We start from the raw sequence: 22157 nt of genomic DNA on the forward strand, positions 1-22157 counted from the left end.
CAGTAAAATCTCAGTGTACTTAAGACAAACAGCCTTTTTTTCTCAAGATTTTCTTCAAGCCTGTAGCTTCTAATTTTGTCCACAAGATGTCACTGTTGCTGTGGTTGGAGTCCTTACAGTTGGAACATTTTTGTGGTTTAAATTAGATGTGAGTAAAAACGAAGTCAATGGGAGAGGAAAGTCCTCGGGAATCTCCCAACATTTCACTGCACGAGTTTGCATTCTTGCACAGCAGAGGCTGCGTATCTTCATATCAATTTACCCTGAAGTTAATGCCTACTCATGAAGCAATAAAATGAAATATACATTTTATTTGTTGACAAACTGCTGTATTTGATCCTAACAAATCATGTAACTTTTTTGGGGGGGGGGTCGTATTTCATCAGAAAAAACAAACCTGACCTTTAATACATGTAATTCAAGTGATTGGTAAACCACAAGTGTTAAAACGGTAAGCTGAGTTCAGCTCTACTGGCAACACTTGCAGAATAAAATAATTTCAAAGGCTAAAAACATTTCTAAACAAAGCTTTGTTCTTGAAAAATGAACCCAGAACAAAAGCTAAAGCATTGCAGGGCTTACTTGCTTAAGAGGTCATGAGGTCACGATTCAACACTAGCAAAAGAGATCCATCAAACTGCTAAAAGTGGGTTTTCAAGCGAGATGTAAACACCCGAAGAGATGGAGCCTGCTTTACTGCAGGGGGAGCTCGTTTCAAAGGGTTGGTACCATTACTGAGAAGGCCCGGTCCCTCCTTGATCTCAGTTTAGAGTGTGGGCCCTCCAGCAACTCCTGCCCAGCAATGCAAAGGGCCCAAGAAGGAGCGCACCTGTGTTGAGATGCGGCACAAATATTCTCCATGGAAGAGTTCCAAAATGGAGAATCTGATCATCCCGTCACACCAATCAAACATGGTGGTGGCAGTGTAATGGTAGGGTTGCTTCGCTGCTTCAGTACCTGGATGGAACTAGGTCATCTATGCAGGAAAATGCACTAATGTAGTTGAAACATAACACTTCTGTAAAGAAAAGAGGCAAAAGTTTTCCACAGTTGTGTGAGACTCTTTTAACACACCTGATTTCATTGGTTGCTGCCAAAACTTCTTAACCACCACAGCATGTCACGAAAGAAAGCAAAAAGTTTGGATATATATATATTTATTTGTAATAATTGTTAAATGTCAACAAAAATGAACAATCTACAACAAATTATTACTGTAGAATATTTTAGTCATTAAGACGTGAGTGGAGAAAACTTGCATATGACAGTTTCTGAAGAGAAATGTAACTGACTCCTTTAGACATATACAAAGATACATTTGACTGTACATATTTTTACAATACCACAAGTTGTTGTGGGTATGTGGAGAACCTATTGAATTTATTGGCTGAAACATTTCAGCAGGGACTTGCTATACGTTCATCACAGAGGTCAGTTGAAGCAGCGAGCTCTGCGGCCGAATGGCACTGCTCTTTGAGTGCAGTTTCTCCAGGTTTTGCAAGAAGCCTCTCCTCTTGAGACCTTCGAGAATCACAGTATTGCTGGACGTCAGACTGACACGGGTCCTGTGGGAGCAAAACATAGCACTTAGAGAGTGTGGCACGTTCATCCGCCCCACCTGAACGCCCAGGTGCACAGGGAGTTCAGCGCCACAAAAAAGTCTTTTCTTCCTCTCAGAATTTGAAATGAGTATTTAAGTGCTGCACGGCAATTACGCATAATTATCAGAAATGGCTCCCTTCTGTCCAAACATTGAATACCGTAATTGGCCACAAGGTGTTTTTTCAGCTTTATTGTAATTTACCTTAAAAGTAAAATACACATTTGGGAGTAAGGCAGACCACAGGCGTGTGACCTCTAGGTTAACAAACCTCGGTGCTGGGTTTATTTAGCCAAAAGCCACTTCAGATATATTGGGCTTTACATTTGTGTGTGGGCACACAGCTGAAAATGTCTTACTTTAGAGATTCTTTAGCTTTTATAAAAGTTATTTGATTTTTTAAACAATCACAAGACACTATTAATGAACAGGCACTCACCGAGGGGAATCTATACCACTGTCTCCTGTGATGCTCCGGCTTTCCACCATTTCTTCAGATTTTCTGGCTCCAGTGATGGAGCTCCGAACAGACTTGTGGCATTGAGGAAGACTCTTCTCATCAAACTCATCCTCCCGCACTTCCTCCACATCAGCAGCCCAATGCGCAGACTCGCCGTCACCTTCGTCGGCTGACTTCCGTATAGTGTCAGAGTCTGATTCAGCCTCACTGGCCTGGCAGTAATCAAAAATGCTACTGTCTGCAGCTTCACACGCCTTAGGAAAGTCCGCGTCTTGGGTAGATCCATATAGTTTCCCCCCCTGGATCAAAGTAATTCTCATGGGAAGTGGCTCACTTTGAGTCCCTGGTGATTTACTCCTCTGTGATCTAGTCCAGCTGCTCTCTCCAGGTCTCATGGAGTCAGTGGAAGATCCTTTCTGGTTTGCAGGGGGAGAGAGATCTTTTGAACAACTATCCACAGAATCTTCCCAGAAGGTGAGCTGTGATTGCTGAAAGTTGGCTTGGAAATGGTGACTTTGGGGTCCCAAACACTGACTGTCTAGCTGGTGATCATGATAGTCTTCTACAGCCATTTGGTAATCATGTTGATGATCAATAATCTCATCACTATTAAGACACAAAGAGCTACAGGCGTCGTCATCCTCGGGTGCAGCTGGTCTCTGATAGAGGTTAAAGTCTTTTTCTATAAACCCTTCACTGTCTGTGACCAGGGGAGTCCATTCAGGTGTCTTTTCGGGCTGCTCATCATGTTTGAAGGCTCTCTGCTCTCTGTGGGTGACTGGTCTCATTTCTTGGTGGTCTTCACTAGGAGCAGTCCCACGGAGCACTTTGGGTTTCTGACTATCATCCCTTTGTTCACTTAGGAGCCTGAGGGAATGTTTCCGTTGCAGAGAGGGCTTGGGCCAAGGAAGCTTTGAGTCATATGAGTGGTTTATGACTGGCTCATACGGATGAGTAGGGGCAACACTGTTTGTAATGCAGTAGTGATGGATTTTAGAAATACCAACATCCTCATTTTGGTTTTGGTCTAGTATACTTTTATATTCTTGCACCTCTAGAAAATTACCATTTTTGTCATCTCTCTCCCATATCTCCACTTTTTCTCCCTGATGTAGAACGTTGTCACCTGTCCTGATCATGCTGTTCTGTAGATAGGCTGAGTTGTAGTCCAGAGGTGGCTCTCTGTTGAGTCTGGTGTCCGACTGGACCAGCTGATCGGGGGCAAAGTCCTTCTCCTGAACATAATCGTATCTGTCTTCAGATGAGGGGAATTTTATTGCATTCTCCCCATCTTCTGCTAATAGTTTTGCTCGATGTGGGTCCCAAGATTTGGAGCGATGACCCGTTCGTTCTTTTCTCCCTGGCCCAGATGTCTTCCCCTCTTTCACTTCTCGTCTTCTGTGTTCTCTGGCGGTGGAAATGACATTCTCGTTATCTTTGATTGGATGAGCCTGGAAAGGGTTATCTATGCGTTTCTTATAAAGACATTTTCCTTCAACAGTTCCAGCTTCTTCCATTTGATCGGGTGCATCAACAGGGATTTCAACTTTGAGCCGAGTTGGAATTAAATCCTCCCCATCTGGATCAATGTCTGCACATAGGGGAGCCTTATTCTTAACCCTGTCCTTCTGCTTCTCTCTGGACGAGTGGGCCCTCCTCCTGCTGCGAGAAGCCTTCTGAGAAGATCGTTTCCCTCCCCCTGTTTTAGTTAGATGGTGATGCCTGTGTTTGGAGAACGTTAGGGCATCAGTGGACATGCCCTTGTCCACTCCCTTCTCATCTTTGTCCAGCCCTCTATCGAAAACCCTGCTCATTCCCCTTTCCCTCCGCTCTTCCAGCTTTTTCATCAAGACAGTGTGCCGTGTCAAGTTATCCACAGTCAGCTCAGGGTTGATGCGCTTGATGATGGCATGCTCCAGATCACGAGGCAAGTTGTTTAAGTCATCCTCGTCTCTCACTGGCCACTCCTCTGGAGGGAACTGGCTTGAAAATGAAGCATACTCCTTCTTAGGCTTCTCCTTTTTACCTCCATTCCTCCTAAACAAACTGAGACCAAACTTCCTCCCAGATTTGTTATCCTTTTCTTTTCGCCCAGTGGCATTAGTGGTTGCGGTCGTTTTGCTGATCTCACTTGCCTGGCAGTCTGCTGCAGTAGAAGTGGATTGATGCTGAACTGTGGGTTTGGGATCGGAGGGTCGGGGCCACTTTAGGCTTTTGCCTGTGCATTCGCTTATGGACACGGAGACAGAATGCTGGTCAGGAACTGTAGAGGGAGGGATGGTAGTTGTTTCTGTCGTGGCGGCATTATTGGAGGGCAGTTGGTGAGGGCCGAAACAGCTGCATGACTTACAGTGGGCCACGGGGAGTGTTTGATTGATCTCAGCACAGACGTCATTGCTCAGGAGATAAGTTATGGGAGGAGATAACGGGGGGTCATCTGTTGAGCCAGAAGTCCACCAGTTCTTCTCTCGGATCATGTTGTTGGTGATGAAATAGGTCTGAGGAGTAACGATGAAGTAGCCCTCGCCTGTATGGTAAATCTTCCGCTCCTTGATCAGTGTGCCGAGTGTATTGTAGAGGATGTCCTGAGTGGGGATGGTTATCCCTGACGCACAAAGACAAGGAAGGCTGTTAGACCTGGAGATTCGTCAAATAAACCTCCACACACATTTCTTTCAAAGGATTGGTGTGTTTCCCAAGAACTATTCCTCTAACAAGCAAGATGAGAAATGATCTTTTTGAATATACCTGGATGCGATTTGCTCATGTAATTAACAAGTGCCTCTTGGGTGACGGTGATTTGGGAAGAGTTCATATCGGAGATGACGGAACACAGCACCTCTGCCAGAGGGATGAACTGGGACTGAGGAAACGGGGACATCTGCACGGGGGATAGGTCACCTGGAAAACACACACACACACACACACAAACCGATAGCTGGGTGAAACAGGTGGGACTGCTCAAAGACACATAAACACACCTTGGTCAGAGTGGTTTCTCTCTCTCTCTTTCTCTGTAAGCTGACATTCCTCCCCTAACCACTTTCTTAATCATGTCCCTGATGGTCTATTTATGTGAGTTACATGAACCATGCTCGACTGCATTTGAAATTCCAGCAGTACTGAGACAGACCACAGAATTTCATTACTCCAACTGAAATGACCACAGGTCTGCCTGCTGAGCAGATCAGATATCCTCGCCCCCTCCGTATCACACAGCAGTACACGTCTGGGAGCACCTCTAACACAAACATCTCACTGACAGGACCAAAAAGTGGAGAAACAAGGCAGATACCATCTTTTAAATACAAACAGTTTATAACTCATTCTTTTAAATCCCCTTTTACTCCGCTTGACTCCACAGACGGTTAGATTTTTACATTCAAACAAAATATCGGAGCTCATTAAACAGTCACCTCAAAGTTTTCAAATCATAAAATAATCCTGCCTTTAAAACCACAGGACAGCTTAGAATAATCATGTGGGTCTCTGTTGCCTCAATAAGCACCCCAAACAAGAAAAAAAGTGTCTATCCGTTTTCTGTCACTGTTAGATTTTAGGAATTTGTGCCTAAAACATGCCGCTTCAAAAAGTCCCTGTTTGTGATGTCACAAATAGAGAAATTAGAATAGAACCACCTCTCGTGTGCAAGAGCGCTCCCAGATATCAGAGCTCTTCAGCTTATAGCAGCCTGAGTGGAGGATGGCTGGGCGTGGCCAGCTCCAGCTTGTTTCCTTAAAGTGAGAGAGCCTGAAACGGCTCATTCTGGAAGGTACTGACACGGTGAAGAGGGATTTAGTGCAAAAAACGTCATAAACATGTTTTGTATCAACCTTTAACTTGTCACTCAAGAATAAAAGTCATAATATGCCCCTTTAAACTGTTTCTGTTTATTTGTCCTTCTGTGGTCAGGATTTAAAATACAGACACTCAAACAATGTTTTTTTTTTTAAAGTTCACAAATAAAAAGCAAACAGAGCTGTTTAGTGGGTGTAGTAAAAGCACCAAACCAGACCGGATTCTTTCACTGATGAATGATTAGCATATGGCCTGGTTTGGGGGGGGGGGGGGGGGGGGGGGGTCCAAATCAACAGAAGAGATATAAAACATGATCCTCCACAAATTCAACTCAACATTGAAATTGCCTCAGACACAAACACAGAAATATAAATAATTAAATTCAGCCACAGCCAAGCCTTGAACTTGTTTTTGTTATTGACGAGCGTCCCCATGTGCTTTCCAGTTTTGTCAGTTGTGGTAAGCAAGGAAACTTGTGTATAAATGTGTGGATTTAGACTTAAGCTTTAACATATGGCGCGTCTATGTGACTCAGTGATCTGCTCCAAAAGAGCCGGAGGCGGTCAAAAAAACATTGCCAAGCTCACTCTTGATGTAAACTAAACATTTACCAGCCTCACACTTGAGCCACTTATGTACAAGGCAGGGAAAATATACAGCTAATCAAAGTGTGTTCTGCAGGACGGCGTGAACAAACACACGTATGACACAGGTAGTGACAGCTCAAAGCAAGTTAGTCTATAGACAACTTGAGCTTTGCAATAAAAATTTGTTTTATCAACAAATTCACAATGCACAAAGCAGGAGATGCACATAAATCTCCTTTTAAGTGCGTATTTGCTGGAGAATTCATAGACAAGCACCCAAAAATCTGCTTGTGATTGAAATTGGGCAACATTAAGTGTGATTGGTTTAATCAGTGATTGGATAATCTGCAAGATCCTTTCTCTGTCGTTTTTTGGGTCCTTGAATGCACCATTGCATTGCGTTGAGTGGACTCCAATTGAGCTGTACCATGTACAATAACAATAAAGGCTTTCCATTCTATTCTATTGAAAAGCAGCACAAAAAAAAAGGCATTTTACTAGTCCATGAACTCATCATCACTATGCGCTAATTAGCAATACCAGATCTTAATGTGGAAGTTGTCACTTGTGGAATTGTAGTTTTAGTTAAAGTATTTCTGTCAGTTTTTACCTGGCGATCCATCCTATACAGGTAGATATATAGTCAGGCTACGAGCGATAGACAGCGCTCAGTTGTGGGGCTTAAAACTACGGTCGTCTTTTAAACTGTCTCCACATGCAAATGGATCCATCAGAGCAACAAATAATGTGAAGTATAAATCGCTATGGAAATTAGTCTACTGGGAAGTCCACCATACAGCATCAAAGAAGAAGAGGAAAAAGAAGTAAATACATCCTTTTCAAAACAAATTACTTAAGTACAACTTTTTTATCTTTCAAAGAAAGGCCCGAGTTGAAATAGTCCAAAGCTGATGCCTATGCCATTTCAAACAAGCGTCAGTCGCCATCTTTGTGCTTTCTCCATCACAACTCTGGCGCTAAGCCCCCCAAATCTCTCTACGAAACATATAGTGCTGTGATTGGACAGACCTAAAACTGCTCAGGCCAATGGGAAACCTGCTGGGGCTAGCCAGCGGCTAGCACGGCTTCACCAACCTGCTGGCTAAAATCCTTTGCTGCTGCTACACTTTGTCTAGATTTCTATAGTCATTAATTGGTCTCTGACATGAATCAGAATCAGCCAATAGTATCGCCGTCTGATTAAAACTCACACCCTGGCTTTCCGCCAGATGGTGAAAACGACATGTAACAAAGCGGAGGGGTTTCGCTCCTTCCAACGAGGAGCGATTCTGCCACAAAGTGGGAACGAAAGCCTCCTACACCGCTGATCCCACAAAGTCTCAAAATCATGAGAGAATTACACCACCACCAGGCATGATCTCAGAAGTCCACACAAGAACAAGCAAGGAGAAAGATGACTGCATGTATCTAAAAGGGTCTGTGGTTTAATTTCTGTCCTGTATACATCGACTACGGGGGTTTCACAGGAAATGACGTCTGTTTATCTGCACGTTACTTTTATTTTGAAAGTTTACAGATGTTTTTTACTGCTTTTATTTTTGACTTCCTCTCTGACCCAATCTAAACTGTGTAGTTTGGCATGTTTTGGAAGTGTAGCGGGTAAAAATATACACTTGAAATGTAATGATAGCTACCCCTCGCTTCCGGGATGCTCAAAACATTACACTTTGTTGCAGGTGAAAAGGAACCCGTTCCACATAAAGTCTTTCCCGGCCATTACTGAACGGAGAAAGCCGGGGTTTGACCACTGTGTTAAAATGAAAAATTTTCTTTCTTCAGTCATTGCTTTTGAATACTTTGCTTAGCTTATAGAGATGTGGACTGGCAAGGCCCATATATTCTATTTTCATGCTCATAAAAATGTAAAACAATTCTCTATTGGCAGCATTAACACTCAGTTTTCGTGGCTTAGAATGTGTCATGAGACAAATTATCCTAAATGTAAAGGTATGCCATAAACCCCAGATAAGAAACCTGCTAAGCTCCGTCTGTTAAAACAAAATATCAGCACACTGTAAGCTCATAAGGCTCACAGAGGGGAGGGGGGCGGTACTTCTTAATAAAATGGATCCTGTGGGATTTCAAAAGAAAAACAAAAGATAAGAAAATCTTCGATCCCTCTGCTGAGACAAGGCATTAAGGTGGATAAACCTCCGAGTGAATATCCTAATGGCAGTTGTCCTCTGAGATGAATTAGTGCTGCTGACTTAGCTCCTCATTGTTATTAACTTCCTGAAGGAAGTCCGCATAGACACCATTTTTATCCTCTGTCAACAGCCATAAGGTCAATAAGATATGAACAGACAGGGAAGATTACCGTCCCTCTCCCGGGGAATCAACGGTGCTTCCTTTGCTGAGCTATTTTCAGTAACATTTTCCTTGGTTTAAAGAGGGATGTCTTGTATGACACCTGCTTTCCCAATCTGGTAAATAAAGACACTTCTGCAGCTTATTTGAAATAGACGAGCTGGACGATTGAAGTTGAGAACCGGCTTCTCCCCGGGGGAACGAACCTCTGTGCTGCTGTAATCTAACACTGGGAATCCAACATTACTCCCTTTCATAGGCACCACGAATACCCAGCCAGGCGTCATGGCAACCGAGTCCCGTGCCACAAGGACGGGGAGGGGGTTGGACATTGGCTCAACAGTCAAAACAGGATGGGACTCGTGCTAAGGCAAGTAAGAGGAAGCAGAAGTTTATTGTAACCCCTTAAAGGAGCACCAACACGACCCGTGAAAATTGTTAAATACTGGAAACTGGAATTAAACTTGGTGATGATTATGTTTTAATGTGAGTGTGTCTTCTGCAAGTTCATAAAATGAAGTAAATTCATATCAAAATACATATTTGAACCAAAAGGGCTTCAACTGAAAAATTTGGGTGGAAAAATCGTATGTATTTCCGTGTTGTTAACTGTCCATGTGAGCTGCTGCCTGGTGGAGAAACAATGAAAAATGTCTAAATGTGACGGTTCACACACCAGAGAAGATTGACAGAGACCCTTTCTCCTCCATCCCCTCTGAGATCTGTTCGGCTGCTGACTCTGATCAATGCCACATGGCAGAGTTGTGTAGCGGGCCTCTGAGATGCACGAGTTTTTCTCACATGTGATTGCGTTACGTTCAACACTAAAAACCTGTCCACACTAGAAACACGGATCCACAGAATCCAACATGCAGGATAACAAAAGTGCATCCTGTGAAAAAGCACAAAGCCTCGTTGATGATTGGTATTTCATTACTCGTGGCTGCCATTCAAATTCATTCACTAGACATAGCGCTGAAGTCATCGTCTTGTTTCACAATCATTACCAACCCTCGATTTAAAAAAAAACATGTGACGTCAAGCTTGGCTTGCATTTGATCCGTCAAACAGGTCAGTAGATATCTTGTAAAATTCAACACTCTATGATTTCATTTGAAATGCGGTCCGCTTATTAGTCTGACAGTTTAAGGGCTCTACTGATAGGAATGTTTTTTAGACCACCAAGTCCTGAGAGGGGAAGACAGGTTTTAGATGCATTCATCGAGCATCAAATTTAAAACAGAAATCTGGACTTTTAATTAAATGTTTTATTGGTTTTGGATTTATGGGAAACCAGGTCCTAATGGGGTAACTCATTGTGGTCTACAAACAAACCTGAACCAATAATGACCCAAAAAATAATTGATTATTTATTCTTAATGACAATTACATTATTAATTTCCAGTGTGACTCATCCTGTTCCAGACTCTTGCAACAAGCAAGCAGTGTCATGTGACAACAATGGTGTCTCAGTTGCAGCTGGGAAAAAGACATTTGCAGTGATGGACCAGGAAAGTTAATGCAAAATGCTTTTGTCTGTTAATCTAGGAGGGAATCAGGTTAATGACACTAACCCTAACCCAAAGTTACTCAAATAACACAAAAAACACAAAAGTTGCAGAACCCTAACCCTAAGTCAGAGGAACGTCAGAATAATGTGAGACATTCAAGTTCCAGTTACAAGTTCTCTGCAATCTGTTTTTTCCTAAAAGTTAGTAGTCACTCAATTAATGAGATATGAATAAAAGTAAAAAATCTGTAGGTTACCACTATCACAAGTTTTCATGTGTGAGGCAGCCATATTTAATCCTAGGGATCAGGGATGGTTGAGAATCTCAGATTTTACGAGAAATCAAAATTTTCAACTGCTTCGGTTGGTTGTTCCACTTTTAAAGGTGTGGTTGACTGAAAAACTTTGGTTTATATTTTTCTTATTATAATCCTTCACTTTGAGTTTTTCATGCAGGCTGAACATGAAAATAGTCTTCTACACCCATGTCCTCTAGGATTTGAAAATCCTTACAGATCTATGTCACACTGTGAATTAGCATTATTGGACTCGCCCATTATGGCTCACGACAGAGAAGACTGTTGTTGGTTTAACGTCCAGGAATCAGCAGAGGATGTCTCAGCTAGTTTAAGCTAACTGTTAACAAATTCACCACACAGCAGAAGCTCCTCCAGGCTTGTGTTATTTGCAGTCAGTGGTAGAGTCGCGTTGCTGTTATCCAATCCAGGGTGAGATGTCCAAATATCAGGAAATAAGACTCCAAAACCTGCCGTCTGAAGCTCAGCCCCCCCCCCCCCCCCCAAGAATGGCTTACAAGACATTAATTCCTACTAGAGACCACCACTGCAGCTGTATCCATTAAACTAGTAAACCACTACTTTATGTCAGAGATTCCAGCTCTGAGTAGAAAGCAAGCTGAAGTGAACTTTCTAATCTAGACAATCTTGAGCATCAGTGCACACCTGCATCTTCTAATGTTGGTGCATAAACTTTGACTCTTTTGGTTCCAATCCTAGTTTTTCCAACTGATTAAACATGTTAAAGGAAGCAAAGCCTTTTTTTCCCATTGATGCTAGTTTGGTGAATAAGAGGCCTTCTGGCTGCCGGTTAATCCGTCTTTTATAAACAAGCTGTTTTTTACATAAGCCAGGGCATATTGCATTTCAACAGTTCTTTAAAGCTAAGAACATTAACAGTGTCTTTTTCCTTCGTGCTACTGCAGGTAAAATCAGTCTATAACACCAGGTGTGTGTTACTCGCTCCAAGGCCTCTTGGGAGGCTTATCCCCTCAAACACGCACAGACTTATCTTATCCTGCGATCGTTTAATCTTCTGGATTCCACTTTGCAAACAACATAATCTTCAGTCTCCCTCATCAAGAAAACACTGTATGGCATTCAGTCTGATCAACTGCAAAGCCCCTCCCTGTCTCCTACAGACCTTATGAGGGGGCATGCTTCAGTGCATCTGCTGATTGCACATGCAAGATTTGTGCAAAATCTCCAGCGAGACGATGTCAAACAATCATACGGTCAGATTTCACGTAAAGCGGGTACGTTTTAGTCTTAATTGAAGTCCCAACTTCTTTCCACAACCACTTCCCTTTGGTTTTAGCAGTCTGACCTTCCTTTCATACGTGTGTGTGAGGGAGTGCGTTGCATGTTTTTAAAGTGCTTTATGAGTTTGTGTCTTTCAATGGCAAACAACACACAGATGTGGGCGTTGTAGTTAAATGGCCCAATAAACTTAGTGAAAAGATCCCTTCAGAAAGCAACAACAGCCCAAAAGTCTCAACAACCAGACCGACGTAACAGTTTTATGTCCCGGAGGACAATTCAGAAGCATTTATGTCGCGAAATTTTGGCTAAAACTCAGCATAATGTTATTTTATAACCTTATTGATGGAGTTCTAACAATAAAACTAGTATTTTAGTCCAAAATCTAAACTCTGGGTAAATATTTAATCAAGCTGATTGATGGTTAAGCTTCTCCTAGTTCAAGTGTTTAAATATTAATTGAGGCGTTAGGGTGGGAGGGAAAATAAGAAAAAAATAGCTCTTCTCTCTTTAATCATAGCTGGAGCGACCATGGTGGTTTATCAGCGTTTTAGAGCACATTTAGAGGAAGCAGCATCGGGGCAGATAAGGAAAAAAGACAGAGTGCCCACAAAAGAGTATTCATGAGTTAAACTGTGGACAAAGAATAGAAGCAGGCTTGGTTCGTGTTGACTCTCGTCACCATAGAAACTTTTACTGTGGCAGCAAGTCACCAAATGCAAAACAAAACAAAAAAGATGGACCCAGCAGATTCCCCAAAATAAAAGAAGCATTTAAAACCAAATATCGCAAAGTTTTAAATGCATTTTATTACAGATTTGGAAACAAGCCAAACCTGACAAGCCCCTATAGCTGTAATACCATAAAATTAAGCTTTTGTTTTACTCATAGAATAAAACAAGCTGAAATCATCATATGTCATAGTTTAACGACCAGGTGTTCAATGAATATAAATGCAGACAGGACTCTGTTTTGTTCCAAAGAACTCAAAACCTCCGGACTAACTTGTTGGTAACATAAAACCAGTGCACGAGAATGCCAGCAGACACATTAGACACACGGTATTATCCCAACGTTTTACTTCAAACCTCTTTAGACCTAATAGACCACACCTCATATCTGGTTCTCATCCGCTTTTATGGACTCCAAGGCGAATGTGGAGTCTGTTGATGATATTTCTGCTCCACAGTACATCTCCTTTGTTCTCTAAGCCCCAGTCCATGTTTTAATGTTTCTCGTTGAATGGTGAAAAATCTGCGATTGAATGGCCCTTTGGAGCTATTTACAGCTCTGTTTCTTATTTACCCACACCTGTACACATATAACGTGTTTCAGATGACAATTTTAAATCTTTACTGAAGATATCCCACTGATTAGTGTGTGAAGTGTATCTTCACGATTCTAAATTTAACATTTAAAGGATTTCTGTATGACTGCTTTAAGTAATTGAATAAGAAATTATATAGCTTTTGTTGTATTAACTGGAGGAACTGATCTAAACTTGAGCTGTGTTTTGTTCCTGGACTTCTGAACACGTCATGGATTGTCCATAACGAAGACAATGTTCAAGCATAAAGGTTTGTGTGTGCTCTTGGCACCAGGATACCTTAGGTCGCAGTTCGATGATCGACTTTGTTGTTGTCTCATCTGATCTGCAGCCGCATGTCTTGGACACTCCAGTGGTTAACTGACCACCACCTGTTAATAAGTTGGCTTTGATGGTGGGGGAGGAAGCCGGTCAGACCTGGCAGGCCTAATCGTATTGTGAGGGTCTGCTGACAACGTCTGGCAGAGTGTCCTGTCAGAAGTAGCTTCAATTCCCACCTCTGACAGAATTTCGAACACATCCTGAAGGAAGCGGTGGACATTGAGTTCAAGTGAGTCAGGTTCCGTGCTTCTATTGTCGAGGCAGCTGACCGGAGCTGTGGCCCCAGGGTTGTTGGTGCCTGTCGTGGTGGCAACCCCCGAACCCGCTGGTGGACGCAGTCAAGCTGAAGTAAGAGTCCTATCGAGTTTTTTTGGCCTGTGTGACTCCAGAGGCACTTTCAAGAAGTCTGGGCCTCTTGGCATAGGCTGCTGCCCTCGTGACCCACAACTTGAAATGCAAGAAAAAGACAGAAAAGCAGGAAAACTAATGCAGGAAATTTTTAAATTGAAACCTGAAACTGAATCAGGGGCTTGCTGTTTGTATAATGTGGGCATTTCTCCACTCACCCCTAACCACCAAACCTAGATATGCACAATCTAAATAGATTTCCAGCGCTCGTTAATCAAGGATGATAGCTGTCATTGGTTGCAGATGAAACCCATTTCCTTCAGTTTAACTGGGCTCAAGGTGCAGTAGACTCCTGTGTTTATTATCCCAGTATCCAGAGCAGAACTCCCCTACGATACCCGCCATGTGTGATACATAGCTTTTTATTGCTCTACAACTGATCCACACATGGTTCTGGGCCATTCTTGAAAGCTCCTTGGAATACTATAAAACAGCGCTCTACTCTGACAGAACCAACATCAGTACTTGGGCAAACAAATAAAACACTGTATGCATGAAATGAAGAATTGAAGAAATACAAAAATGTGTTGAGCCGTTTGTCTGGTGTGAGACAGACAGATGAGTCTCGTGAGGGAAAAACAAGCGGCTGATGACTGAATGTGTAATCTGAAGGATAAAGAGGCAACTCCTCAGCTGTTTTTGCTGGCATGAGGCCATTCCACCACACATGACCGAAAACAAAATCAAGATTTAGTAAATATTTATACCAACTTTCAAGTCTTTAAGAGTATGTTCACTGAGAAACATTGTTTTACTTATATTCTTGACAATGATCAAACACTCTGAGTTTGACATACAGGCTGAATATGAAAGTTTTCTGCTTCTATTCCCTGCATTAGTTTCAGATAGAAAATAGATGGAAAAATATTCACTTTAGAAAAGCCTGACAGACCTATGTCACACTGTCACTTAAAGTAAAAATAGATCTTTTTTTTTTTTAACTTTAAGCAAAGAAGCTAGCTTTTTTTGTTGACTTCATGGCGGAGCCTGAAAGTAAACGTAATAGAGTAATGTCTTTGTAGGTGAAGCAAAATGCTAAAACCAGAGTGAACCGCCCTACACCAGTTTGAGGGAGTTAAAGGAGGCTACAAAATGACGAACCGGGTGACCTGGATTTCTTGCCACTGGGCTTGTAAGTAATAATATTTTTTGTCCAACAGTGGGGATCTTTACTTTGTGGTTTATTTTAGTATTAGTTGGCTCATGTTAGTGTTAGCTTGTTGTTAGCACTAGCTATAACAGGCTGCGGCAGGGTTGTTTACGACAGTTGTAATTCCACTTTCAAACAGTAGGGCAAATGAGAAGGAAACTGCTCAGTGTTACTTAAACGTTCATGGGCTCACCCATCTTGGTTCGTGATGGGGAAGTCTGTTGGTTTATCTTCCAGAAGAGAGCAGAGCACATCTCAACTAGTAGAAGCTAACCATTAGCATTAGCAACTCCACCATATGGCAGAACTCCTTCAGGCTTGTGTTATTTGTGGAAATAAAACATTGATGTTGCAGAGGAAACAGAGTCAGCGGCATAGTCATGTTGCTGTTAGCCAATCAGAGGTGAGATGTCCAAATATCAGGAAATAAGACACCAGATTCTGCCATCTGAAGCTACTTTCTTCACTGGTTCACTTCTGCGTCCTAAAAACAGGCCCGCGGGAGCTTTTTACCACAGAGAATGACTTACAAGGCATTCGTTCCTTCTAGAGACCACTGCAAATGTATTAAACATAGGAGTGAAGTAAACCATTGATATGCACAAAGACATAATTTTGGCACTGACATATAGCACATAATTAATAGTATTATAAGACTGAAGTCTGACTTTATATCGCAGATGGAATATCTATTACATTAGATTTAATATCGATCCAACTGTTTTTCACAAAAATAAATAAAGCAACTTGTTGCATCTGTATTCATAAACTTGATTCTGATTTTATATGATGTATGCACATTTATATTTTGTGTATTTATTTATTTTTTATGAGTTGAAACCAGAGTTGCAAATAAGCACCTGGATACTGTAGTGATGCATGTTCCTCTGTTTGCACCTAAAGCTAAAAAACCTCAGGGTGGCTTGTTACCAGCGAGGTTGCAACCTTTGACCTCTGCTGCTTAGTTAGGACAGGGTGGGCCATTTAAAGCCCGCCTGGCTCGGCATGGGGTGTCATGGTTAATAAGCTGACATCTGGAAGAGTTATGACCATTAGTGGAGCGCTGCGAGACTTTGACTAAATGAAAGGCAACACCCTGTGTGTGAAAACACAACACTTTCAAGTTACAAAGTACAAAGAAGAAACAAGGCTTAGGGGTCTGGGCTCAGGAAACCATCTGAAGACTCAATTTGAAGAATGCTCCACTCCCTTGTGGTGCGACGAGCTAAATAAAACGCACAGTTTTGAAAACAAAATCAGGCTGTACATGCTCCACGTTCTCCACAGTCTATTATTTTCCACGGTGAAGAGAGGAGACTCAGTGTGCAGTTTAGAGATTGCAGGAAGGAAACAGGAAGCCTCATTTCAGGAAGCGCTGGCTACATATAAATGTTTCACCTCGAGGATTCACGCTCATCCTGCTGCTAAGACAATGGTGGCACTCTAAATTATGCAGGAACCAGATAATGTCATATAGAGCCCCTGGTTTCAAAGGGAGAGCTTGATATAAGCCTATAAATTGAGGAAATAAGGAGTCAGAGTAACTTCAGTTGATAGTCCCAGTAAAATGACCGTAACTACTAATACACCAAGTCACCAAGTCTGGGCCATTCTTCATCAACCTCTTTCTTGGAGGATTAGCAGATGCCTCAAGACCAGCTGGGATACATAATCCCTGTAACAAGTCCTGGGTCAACCCCTGGGCCTCCGCCCTGCAGGCCATGCCAACAACCCCCAATAAGAGGCGCGCTAGTCAAATGCCAAGTTCCAAATGTGCAGGATGCCTCTTACGTTCCTCAAAAATTTGTGAACTTCTCAACAGAGCTTAGAGAACAAATTCACACCTCTCTGGAGAAAAGGCTAATTTAAAGATCTCATTCACTCGTGTCCCCCCCCCCCCCCCTCCCCCCCCAATAAATCTGCTGTGGTCTTTAAAGGGGCATTATGGAAGCCAAAACATGTATAGAAATAATAAATTTCTTCTTCATACATTCTCCTGCAATGCCCTGGTCCTGTAGAATGAGCCCTGGCATTTTTACTGTGATTACCTGTTTTTCAGTAAAATCACAGAAAAAGAGAGATGCTCGGGTCGAGCAGGCTGCTTCATGCGCGTTCATGCTCAGGCATCGCCCGTAGCATTTGCTATCAGGAGCTTTAGCAGCAGAGAGTGAGGTAGTGCCAACTCAGTGACTTTGTCGCTGTTCCTAATGCCTAGTGATGAATCTAGCTACATTTCTGAGGACGGTTAGCTACTTTCTTCTAGATATTTCCTGCAAATTAGCAACAAAATAGCCATTTTCACTCCGAACCATTCTTTGAATGTTGTGTCAGCTGTTATCAAGGATATAAAAGCTACAGATACAAAAAACATATTTGGCGATTTAGCTCATCTAGTAAGGCGCCGGACTCCTGTGCGGAAGATCAAGGTTCAAATCTAGATGTGAACAAACTTTATTTAGAGTTTATTTTTTACATTAATGGTATATTTTTTTACAGTAAGATGTTTAAATTTTTATTTGAGACTCGCCGAATGGCATTGAACTCACAGATAAAAAAGATGTGGGTTCAACTTTCATTTTGGAAAAATTTTTCAAGCAAGGGAAGGGAAGCTCTGTGAAGCTGACGGACTGACCCATCTTAAACCTTTGTTTGTGCTGAAGAGAACGGTACAGAACCAAATTATTTAATTAATTAGCTGTGCGTTCTCCTGTCCTCTGTCCTCTGGGCCACACACACGGAGCTGACTGTCTCAGCTGTTATTTTCGTTAAGGAGTGTGCACGTACAGCATGCGCGCCTCGTGCACGAGCCTACTATTGAAGCTGCCGTTACGCTTTTGACCTGAGGGGGCAATCGCGAGCATAAAAATTAAAAACTCTGTAAAGTCCCTTCAATACAGTTGAATGATTTTCTTTTTGCCATTCTCTGAAAAAGCTTTGACCCTCCTATTTCAGGAAGCAGAAGTTAGTCGGAGGAGTGGGGGAAAGGAAACGGCAGGATTTAGCATCTTACTCATTAATATTCATGATATTCAGACATCTCGCCTCTGATTGGCTAACAGCAATGCAACTCTTCATCCGCCTCAGTTCACTCTGCAATGCTAATATTTTATCTCCACAAATAACACAAGCCTGAATGAGTTCTGCCATTTGTGGAGTTGCTAATGCTAGCAATTAGCTTCAACTAGCCGATACGTGCTCTGCTCTCTCCTGGATGCTAAATCAACAACAGCCTTTCCCATCGCGAATAGACAATAAACAATGTGACTGTGTGGGTTTTTCTGACCTTAATGTTTCCCCGTCTATTTTCCTTTTGCGGCTAATGCAGGAAATAGTGGTGGAGGCCCATTTTCATGTTCGGCCTGCACGTGAAACCTCTGGGTTTAGTGACCGATCATATTTAAAAAATAACAAGTTTTTGACTGAACTTGTTCTTTAAAACATTAGTATTAAATTAGAGCTACATACTTCCACCAAAACATTCAACAATTCTTTTTTATTTCGATGTCCTCATGTTGCACTTCCTTTACAGGAAACCACATGCTTATATTGTATAAATAAGTCAGTGAAACCTGGAACTGATTTTTCACGGCACAGTTAGAGCTGTCAGAAGAAATGATGCCGACTCCCCTCGCGTTGGTCATTAGTGACATCATTTGGAGAATGGATGAAGAGATAAAGCAAACAAAGATGAATGAGGAACACCCTGCGGACGTTCGGGGGATTTAAAATGGGGAGGTCATTCTCAGTACCAGTGGGGCCCATTACCACAACGATAACAACGGCCTGTTCATGCTGACTCCTTACCCTGTCTGTTTACCTCTGCTGACTCCTCCCAATCTCCTGCACACCTCCTTTCCTTCATATCTCCCTTCAGAAGAGGTGGATGATGGAGCAACAGTCTGTGTAGACTCAAGCTGCTAACCTTGATAGCCACGACTGCGCTAGTCTTCCCACATTAAAGCGGCCGTGTTTGTTAGTCTGAAGGGTCGGCTAACTTTGACCACATCTGGGTAGTTTCAACTTTACATCCCCCTGAATTATCCACTTAGCTCCTCCTGGCAGAAAAAAAGCACGTCTCAACCTTGCTCCGTCCTGGGAAAGGAAATATGGCTGTTTTAAAATTCACCGTAGGCCATAACTCATAACATTTCTGTTTCCCTGCTGACATTTTTATATCAGGACAATGTCAAGGCCTTCAAGTCCACGCCTGATATCAGTCTAAGAGTCTGACTTTCCCAGAGTCCCTGATCGGCTGTGAAACGGAGGGGTTATTAATCCTGGGAGGAGAAAAGAGGCTGCAGTCGGTGATTCACTGCTGACCGACTCTCGGTGAGAAGGCCATAAAACAGCCTCTGGCTGCCTGTCTGTGCTGATTTACATACAAATTGCAGCGTTGTGAGGTGGAGGGTTTGTTGCAGAGCAGACATGTCCACACACAAATGAGTTTGCAGACTCTCAACCCTGCTTTGCTACTTAGTGTGAGTTAAATTCAGCCTGTGCACACCTGTGTAGCTGCTCACCAGTATGATTAGTGGCTCAGCATCACTTTTGGTCCATATGGTGCCCTTTTTTTTTAAGCTGACTCAAATCTCAGGGACACAACCCGTCTCACAGCAGGACGGCACGTCAGCCTGTACCTCAACCCCCTCCTCCTCCGTCACTCCACACCCTCCCAGGGTCTCCCTCTGTGTGGTCTGCACATTCCTCCATTAACTTGTCTGCACACTTCTAGTCTTGGCAGAGCCGATGGACCGGCACAAAGTCAACAGGTAGGCAGCAGAGAAGACAAAGTCGTGCAACATCTTTTGAGTAGAAGTGCTGTACGTCACTTCTTCGCGTAAACATTTGCAGCCTTAATGGTTTAAAATGATTAATGAAGCGCATCTCTTAAAAGATATAGGTCTAACTCCCACACAAGGATGTCATTTTCCCCAGCAGTCAGGCCCATGCTGTCGACATTTACAACCTATGAGATCATGCTATAGGAGGCTGCAGACAGATTTCCACCCCAGCTTCATCGTTTCTGCACATTCTGCTTCAAAGCAGAGCTGGAAAATGGGAGCAATTATGCGTGATTGCATGGAGCTTTGTTAACAAGCACTGGTAAACTCGTCCCAACAACTAAGGGAGGCTGATTGATCAAGGGCTTACTGAGATCTATCTCTTAATCACAACAAAAAAGTTTGAGATTGGTGGAAATGAGAAGTGGATCCTATGTTCAAGGCAAAAAAGACTGTTTTTAGTCGTCAAGAAGAAAATTCAAGATTATTCTGTAACACTTTAATAAGGGTCCCTTTATTAATGTTACTGTTAACTATTAAGTGTCAAGATTAGGACAAAGTGCCATTATCATTAGGAGCTGTTATTTTTAGGTCTAAGATAAGTGACCCATGCAAAGTCCTCTAAAAACATTTTGACTCTAGACTGAGGTTCGTTGCTGATTTGATGAAAACTATGTTATGAACTAATGTTAGTTCAGATATTTTGAAGTAGGGTTCCTGGTAAAATGTGTGAACGTGTGGTATCAAACCATTTCCTAGTTACTTGGGTTTACATTAACACTTTTTATTGGTTTCCACAAGGAATGGCCTGGAGAGTGGTTTTGGTGCACACAGTAAACACCCTCCTCTAATTCTCATTCAGTCTGTTTACTGTTTGGTTTTGTTTTGTTACATCAGATGTTTTTGGTCCAGTCAAAGATGTACTGACTAGTCTACTCTTTAAGTCTGTAGAGTTTGGTTTAGTTTGGTCAAGGTGAACAAGTTAACCTACTACTTTGTAACTGGCACTGTTGGGATGCTTCTCAGTCTGATCGGATCAAATCTCTGTTTCTACTAATTGAGGTTGTTCACAGGTAAGATATTTATTTTCCACACAAAAAGATCCGCCTGTCCCTTTAAGAAGGTAAATCTGCCGCCTCTGTGTTGGTTTGTGTTTACCACTTTCACGCGCTTAGACAGATTTCAGTAGAAGCAGCAGCAGCTCTGGTGTTTACGGCAGTTGTAAGGACTATAAACGCATCATAGTAAAACTTTATGACAATGCTGGTGCGTTTACGTACCGACAGCTTTAATTATGAAGCCCTTCGGAGACCTGAGAGCCCTGCGCATCCACGCTTCCCTAAGCACCTCCAGGTCGTTTGCGTTCCCCTGAACGAAAAGCACCAGGTTCTCCATCCATCCCTGAAAGTGCACGTCGGCGATGGCCTTAACGAGCCGCTTATTCCAGAAACTGCGTGAGTTTTGCGCTTTGAAGTCTGCAAAAATCTCCTGTCCGCTCGGAGTTCCGTTGGCGCTGAGTTTTTTCTCAGCAGCGCGTAAAGTCTCCTGGTCCGGGCCGAAGACCACTGCGAGAGACGCTCCGGAGAGCTGCACGAGCCGCTGCTGCAGGGACATCTCTCTAACGCCTTCTCTCATCCACTCCAGCATGAATCTGTCATAATTTTGACGCGAAATTATCTTTTTTGTTGTATAAAAAGCAAAAAGAACGACTGGTTTTCCTGGGAATTCCTCCGCTGCCCGTGCGACCTGCAGACTGAGCCCGACTGGTTGGTTTCCTTTGGCTTCCAGGGATACGGGTGACGGGAGAGGAGGAGGTGCTCATCAGTCTGCTGCTCCTGCTACAGAGACACACCGGTGGACCTCCCACCGAGTCCTCACAGGTGTGTGTGTGTGTGTGTGTGTGTGTGTGTGTGTGTGTGTGTGTGTGTGTGTGTGCGTGTGCGTGCGTGTGTGCACAGGTGAAGTTTGAAACTCAAATACAAAATGCTTAAAATTTACAATTAGAGCTACAATTCTGCACATGGACGTAATTTTCACTTTAGAAGTGGGGGGGCACGGGTGGGGGTGGGGTATCTTTACAGTATGTTCTAATGGGAAACAGGCTTCAACACAAACAGTTGTTTTCCACTTGGTCCTAGAGCTCAACCAGTGTCAATTTAATATAGCGTAATATTGTTTCTGGATGGTAAAAAGTGCAGGGTTCAAAACTGGACTTTGGAAAAAGTGGGGGGGCATGTCCCCCCTGTCCCGTCCCCCCCCCCCCCCCCCCCCCAAATTACGTCCATGATTCTGCATGTTTGCATGCATGTGCATGCTGCATATTTAAATGGA

The 22157-nt window shown here is 42.8% G+C and overlaps 1 protein-coding gene across 1 annotated transcript; it reads right to left on the minus strand.

The window, feature by feature from the left end:
• Positions 1-1270: 1270 nt before the first annotated feature.
• On the minus strand, positions 1271-21597 carry stox1 (storkhead box 1). The gene is made up of 4 exons (XM_015944383.3): positions 21107-21597; positions 4809-4961; positions 2040-4665; positions 1271-1565 (listed from the first exon to the last, which is right to left on the minus strand). Exons 1-4 carry the CDS (start codon positions 21471-21473, stop codon positions 1412-1414), a joined length of 3300 nt encoding a protein of 1099 aa, XP_015799869.3. The 5' UTR covers positions 21474-21597; the 3' UTR covers positions 1271-1411.
• Between the last annotated feature and the right edge of the window lie 560 nt (positions 21598-22157).

Source organism: Nothobranchius furzeri, chromosome 12 (assembly GCF_043380555.1).
Source record: "Nothobranchius furzeri strain GRZ-AD chromosome 12, NfurGRZ-RIMD1, whole genome shotgun sequence".
Taxonomy (NCBI): Eukaryota; Metazoa; Chordata; class Actinopteri; order Cyprinodontiformes; family Nothobranchiidae; genus Nothobranchius; species Nothobranchius furzeri.

Excerpts from the sequence above, each read along its gene's own strand:
- stox1 (XM_015944383.3), bottom strand. The coding sequence starts at position 21,473 with ATGCTGGAGTGGATGAGAGAAGGCGTTAGAGAGATGTCCCTGCAGCAG. Across the intron at positions 4,962-21,106 it reads CTTCATAATTAAAGCTGTCG|GTGACCTATCCCCCGTGCAG; the intron begins GTACGTAAACGC and ends TGTGTTTTCCAG. Across the intron at positions 4,666-4,808 it reads CATGAGCAAATCGCATCCAG|GGATAACCATCCCCACTCAG; the intron begins GTATATTCAAAA and ends TTTGTGCGTCAG.